The following is a 5,855-nucleotide window of genomic DNA, read 5'->3' on the forward strand; positions in this document are numbered from 1 at the left end:
ACGACACGAGCTTCAACCCACCTTGATAACACGGGCCCCTTCCCTTTCTTGCATAAGAGTGAGAAAGAAAACCTTGGAATATATTCTTTTAATAGTTATCACAGTAATGTTTGTGGAGAACATCAGGCTCATCCCAAAGGAGATGTGTCAGCTTTCACCGGCTCTGCTAGATCGTGACAACCCTCGGGACCCATGGAGCTGCTAATGAATTCTTGGTTAGATAGTTTAGTACATTCCACGATAGATGGCATCGACCTCCGTCCTCTTATTTTACCTAAATGTATTCGTTTTATCCATTCGGAAACACAGTGTGAGAGCAGAGTGTGAAAAGATGGAGTAGGGACAGTGGAGGGTGTGTCATAAGACTGTATCCAATCAGAGCGTGGTTAGATCAGCCAATAAGATGCTAGCTGGAGATGTATAATTTGGAGGCTGCTGCGGGCGCGTATTATTGCTTGATCTTCATAGAGAATAGTGACCATGTCTGAAGCCGCCCCAGCTCCCGCCGCCGCACCTGCGGTAGAAAGCGCCTCCAAGAAGAAGCAGCCCAAGAAAGCAGCCGGTGTCAAGAAAGCCGCTAAGCCCTCCGGTCCTAGCGTGTCCGAGCTCATTGTCAAAGCTGTGTCCGCTTCTAAAGAGCGCAGCGGGGTGTCCCTGGCAGCTCTGAAGAAGGCTTTGGCTGCTTCTGGTTATGATGTGGAAAAGAATAACAGCCGCCTCAAGCTGGCTCTCAAGGGCTTGGTGACTAAAAGCACTCTCGTCCAGGTCAAAGGAAGCGGAGCTTCCGGCTCCTTCAAGCTCAACAAAAAGCAGGCGGAGAGCAAGGACAAGGCTACCAAGAAAAAGGCACCGGCTAAAGTCAAGAAGCCTGCCCCGAAGAAAGCCACCAAGTCTCCAGCCAAACCTAAGAAGGTAGCTGCAAAGAGCCCGAAAAAGGCCAAAAAGCCGGCCGCCTCCGCTAAAAAGGCCACCAAAAGTCCGAAGAAAGTCAAAGCCGCCAAGCCCAAGAAGGTAGTGAAAAGCCCGGCTAAGAAGACCGTGAAGAGCCCTGCCAAAAAGGCAGCCAAACCCAAAGCCGCAAAGAGTCCTGCAAAGGCTAAAAAGGCAGCTCCCAAAAAGAAATAAGCCTTGCTCGCATTTAATTTTATTTTCCAAACCCCAAAGGCTCTTGTAAGAGCCACCACATTCTCATTTCAGAGCTATATATCAGTGATGGCAACGTGTTTGTTTTGGTGTCATGTCACACATATCGTTCCCCCTCCATCCCTCATTCTAAAGTCAGGAATAACCTAATGAATCCTGTAATCCCAGCATCTAGTGCTCGAAAAGATTACACAGGAATGTATCTTGTCGGTGTGGCTAAGTCCCCGTATACCAGTGCTACACTTGAGCGTTGATTTTTTTTATTTTTTTTTGGCTTAGAAATTCCCTCCGTTCTAAGATACTGAGGGTGTTTCTTCATTAAATTGCGAAAGGCCAGTTTTAGTGAGAAACGCATATAATATATAGAATATCACACAGTGTCCTTCCAGACTAGATTTAATGTTATTGCCTTTTTCAGTAAGATAATAAAGCAGAACATATTTTAGGGATTGCGATTTTGTACATGGTGATAATAAAAGGGACTGTCCTCGTCCTCTCTCCACGTGTGAAACGGGCGCTTATTTCGATATTCAAAGAGTGATAAAGCCCAAGAAATGATACCTTGTGCAGTAGCTAAGCCGACTATCAAAGAAACACTAAAGACATGATAAAATGATTATACTTCAAAAGACTTCACGATTGTGAAATCTTTTGAAGCATAAACAGCTTTGGTTTTAAAAGCCAGAACCATTTCGAGCACGGAAGGAGAGGGTTAAGCATATTATTGAGAGGAAAAAAAAAAGTGAAGGGGCGTGTTTAAAACGCCCGCCTCCTTTGCTGCAGGTCCCCATACGGTCCGTCCGAGGAGTATATAAGGAAGAGCTTTGCAAAGCATCTCATATCGTTCGTGCAGAAAGAAGAGCAGAACCATGTCTGGCAGAGGCAAAGGAGGAAAGGGTCTCGGAAAAGGTGGCGCTAAGCGTCACAGGAAGGTTCTTCGTGACAACATCCAGGGCATTACCAAGCCTGCAATTCGTCGCCTTGCTCGCAGGGGAGGCGTGAAGCGTATTTCCGGCCTCATCTATGAGGAGACTCGCGGGGTGCTGAAGGTATTCCTGGAGAACGTCATCCGGGACGCCGTCACTTACACCGAGCATGCCAAGAGGAAGACTGTCACCGCCATGGACGTAGTTTATGCTCTTAAGCGCCAGGGCCGCACTCTCTATGGCTTCGGAGGTTAAAACTCGGGCTTGACTTTACCGCACACCCCATTAACCCAAAGGCCCTTTTCAGGGCCACCCACTTTTTCACTAAAAGACTGAACCTAATCACTTTAACCCCTTCCACACCTGATAAATTGCCTGCTATCTACATAGATACACCGAGAAGGAGATAGTAGTAGAGGCTGCTCCCAAACATCTAGACGGGAAAGGTTGCTAAACACTGTATTTGTAGACCGCATTTTTGAACCATCGGAGGATTTGGAGCCGCCTTCTGTTAATGGTAGGGGATGTAAAAAAAATATGAGCAAGTACGTACACACACACTGTCAAGAAAGCTCTGGTTTTGGTGTATTGTTACTGTTGCCTACATTTAATACATGCTTGCAGCCACTTAAATAGAAACATTGTTACTAGCTTTGCATATGCACTCCTGTGTTAACTATGTATTCTCCTCTAAGCGAAAAAGTAGTCTTTTTCCTGCTGCCTCTCCACACGATGGATTCTAAATAGTGAAGTTATTGTAAAATCGCCAGTGAAATAGACCAGCAGAGATGATGGCTACATCGTTGCCTGACGTGAAAATGGGATATGTGGGGACATTTGAGCATTGTAGTGTGTGGGCTCCGTAGCTAGCCCGCTCAAAGTCACAGGCTAAAAGACACGTTTTTATGAATGTGTTGGAGCTCGTTCGAGTGCAGATTTGGTGGCTCTTAAAAGAGCCTTTGTGTTTTGTGTTAGCAGGTTTCAACTTAAGCACGTTCGCCTCGGATCCTACGAGCCAGCTGGATGTCTTTGGGCATGATTGTGACCCTCTTAGCGTGGATGGCGCACAAGTTGGTATCCTCAAAAAGACCAACCAGGTAAGCCTCGCTAGCCTCTTGCAGAGCCATGACAGCAGAGCTCTGGAAGCGCAGATCAGTCTTGAAATCCTGAGCGATCTCACGGACAAGGCGCTGGAAGGGCAGCTTGCGGATGAGCAGCTCGGTGGACTTCTGATAACGGCGGATCTCCCTGAGAGCCACAGTTCCTGGACGGTAACGGTGAGGCTTTTTCACTCCCCCGGTAGCTGGGGCGCTCTTTCTAGCAGCTTTGGTGGCTAGCTGCTTGCGGGGAGCCTTGCCTCCGGTCGACTTACGGGCTGTCTGCTTAGTTCTGGCCATTGTAGCAAAACGAAAGGGAATGAACGCTGCTCGCTGTAGCCTGGGCTTTATAGCCGATACGGCGTTTTCATTGGTTCATCAAGTGGGTGGTATGTTCTGATTGGCTGAAAACAAATAGTAAACCATTTCAAAATACCCGCTCAAATCAACTGCTTCTCATCCCCTCCCCCACATTCAAAATGCCCGCTCAAATCAACTGCTTCATCCCCTCCCCCCTCCTCCATCTATTGAGACCACGCGCCCAAAGAAGGGATCTAAGCCTTTAGTGACCCTTCCTGTCCTGACAGCATTTATTATAGACGCTACTAGTTGAAAGGAATGGCAGTGGGCAGTAATGGACGTATTCCTCCCAACATACTTATTAATAGCTGTATAGGCTTTATCGAGGGGGAGGGGTGCATGGGACATTGACCTCTTACACATGCAGAAAGGCCGCTTCTTTCGATGGGATAGAAGCCACGTCTGATAAAGGACTTTCACTCACAGGACGCTCAGTAGCCATACAAATGAGCTCCAGGAGACAGAGCAGCAGGAAATGTTACAAAGCATCCACTTATTGAAACAATGTTTTCAGCCGAGAGGCCAGGCTATTAAGGCTGCGTTAACTCATCCAGCAGCACAGACAACAGAGCTGTAGCGCCGCTAGGATTTGAACGCTCATAGTAGGTTTCACCCGGCATGTCCTCCAGACAGCGGGAGAGGGGGGAATCCTGAGAGTGAGCGACATGTAGAGATGCCCCGCTTAACAAAAGAGGACCTGTACACTATATACACTTGCCCCAATTGGTATTGATTTGCTGCTGCGTTTATCATAGACATGCATGGCAGCCATTGATTTTAACTAGTTCTATAGCTGGAATGTTGGACAGGATATGGACTGCAAATGGGACTCAGTCAGTGCTGTGACAGAAGCGCCCTAATATTTTAGCTTGCTTATGAGCTGCCAGCGTGGTGTGTGTGTAGATACAGGGAACGGTTTGCGCGCAGCAGAACAATTAATCGGCTCTTTGTGGAGAACGTGGGTGGCTCTTAAAAGAGCCTTTGTGTTTGGTAGGTGAGGGAGGCAGGTGCAGCAGCTGTCCGCTTTACTTGCTCTTGGGCTTGTGGCTCTCGGTCTTCTTGGGCAGCAGCACAGCCTGGATGTTAGGCAGGACACCTCCCTGGGCGATAGTCACTCCTCCCAGCAGTTTGTTGAGCTCTTCATCGTTACGGACAGCGAGCTGGAGATGGCGGGGAATGATGCGGGTCTTTTTGTTGTCTCTAGCGGCATTCCCTGCCAGCTCCAGAATCTCAGCGGTCAGGTACTCCAGCACTGCAGCCAGATAGACGGGGGCACCGGCTCCCACACGCTCTGCATAATTGCCCTTCCTCAGCAAACGGTGGACTCTGCCGACTGGGAACTGAAGTCCCGCTCGGGATGAGCGAGTCTTCGCCTTTGCACGGGTCTTTCCACCTTGCTTTCCGCGGCCAGACATGTTTGTTCTTGATTGAATGCAAGAAGATGAAAACTCCTCCCCTACCACAGGCTATTTATAAACACACTGTGCTCTGTGATTGGATGACTTTACAAGCAGCCAATTAGAGACACGTTATACAGGGAACCAATCTATTGCTGGAGCTAGTGTTAAACAGCCGCTTCCTTACGTCATCTGACTTTAGCAACCAATCGCAGGAAGGGAAGCGGAAGGGCCTCATTTACATGGTCCGCCTATAAATAGAACCGCCGGAGCAAGCAGCTTGCTATTCGCTCGCGAGCTAACAGCGTTAATCATGCCTGATCCAGCAAAGTCCGCACCAGCCCCCAAGAAAGGCTCCAAAAAAGCCGTCACCAAGACTCAGAAGAAAGATGGCAAGAAGCGTAGAAAGAGCAGGAAGGAGAGCTATGCCATCTACGTGTACAAGGTGCTGAAGCAGGTCCATCCCGACACCGGCATCTCCTCCAAGGCAATGGGGATCATGAACTCCTTTGTCAATGATATCTTTGAGCGCATCGCAGGAGAAGCTTCTCGCCTGGCTCACTACAACAAGCGCTCCACCATCACCTCCCGGGAGATCCAGACTGCCGTGCGCCTGCTACTACCCGGAGAGCTGGCAAAGCACGCCGTGTCTGAGGGCACCAAGGCTGTCACAAAGTACACCAGCGCCAAGTAAATGTCCGCCTCCCTGACCACCCGCTAACACAAAGGCTCTTTTAAGAGCCACCCACACTGTCTCTCTCAGAGCTGGCATCACACCCATGCATCAACTCTACAGCTTACTTGCTGCCCACCACAAGCTCACGCAAACGTGTAGCTTTCCTTTCACTTAACCCTTTCCATGCTGTCCTGTAACTCTGAAGATCTCGAGCTGCTCGTGTTTGCACATTTTAGACACTTGTATCACTCACATG

General features: G+C 48.8%; 4 protein-coding genes across 4 annotated transcripts; 2 read left to right on the top strand and 2 right to left on the bottom strand.

Moving 5' to 3' along the window:
* The first annotated feature begins 477 nt into the window (after positions 1 to 477).
* Positions 478 to 1,125, top strand: LOC134584835 (histone H1B-like). Its single transcript, XM_063440654.1, has one exon. The coding sequence runs from the start codon at positions 481 to 483 to the stop codon at positions 1,123 to 1,125; it is 645 nt and encodes a 214-aa protein (XP_063296724.1). The 5' UTR covers positions 478 to 480.
* Positions 1,126 to 3,055: 1,930 nt separating this feature from the next.
* On the bottom strand, positions 3,056 to 3,466 carry LOC134584854 (histone H3). The gene has a single exon (XM_063440671.1). It carries the CDS (start codon positions 3,464 to 3,466, stop codon positions 3,056 to 3,058), a length of 411 nt encoding a protein of 136 aa, XP_063296741.1.
* A 1,085-nt stretch (positions 3,467 to 4,551) lies between these two features.
* Positions 4,552 to 4,941, bottom strand: LOC134584855 (histone H2A type 2-B-like). The gene has a single exon (XM_063440672.1). The coding sequence runs from the start codon at positions 4,939 to 4,941 to the stop codon at positions 4,552 to 4,554; it is 390 nt and encodes a 129-aa protein (XP_063296742.1).
* Positions 4,942 to 5,236: 295 nt separating this feature from the next.
* On the top strand, positions 5,237 to 5,617 carry LOC134584857 (histone H2B 1.1-like). Its single transcript, XM_063440673.1, has one exon. It carries the CDS (start codon positions 5,237 to 5,239, stop codon positions 5,615 to 5,617), a length of 381 nt encoding a protein of 126 aa, XP_063296743.1.
* Positions 5,618 to 5,855: the final 238 nt, after the last annotated feature.

This window comes from Pelobates fuscus, unplaced genomic scaffold, assembly GCF_036172605.1.
Source record: "Pelobates fuscus isolate aPelFus1 unplaced genomic scaffold, aPelFus1.pri scaffold_24, whole genome shotgun sequence".
Lineage (NCBI taxonomy): Eukaryota > Metazoa > Chordata > Amphibia > Anura > Pelobatidae > Pelobates > Pelobates fuscus.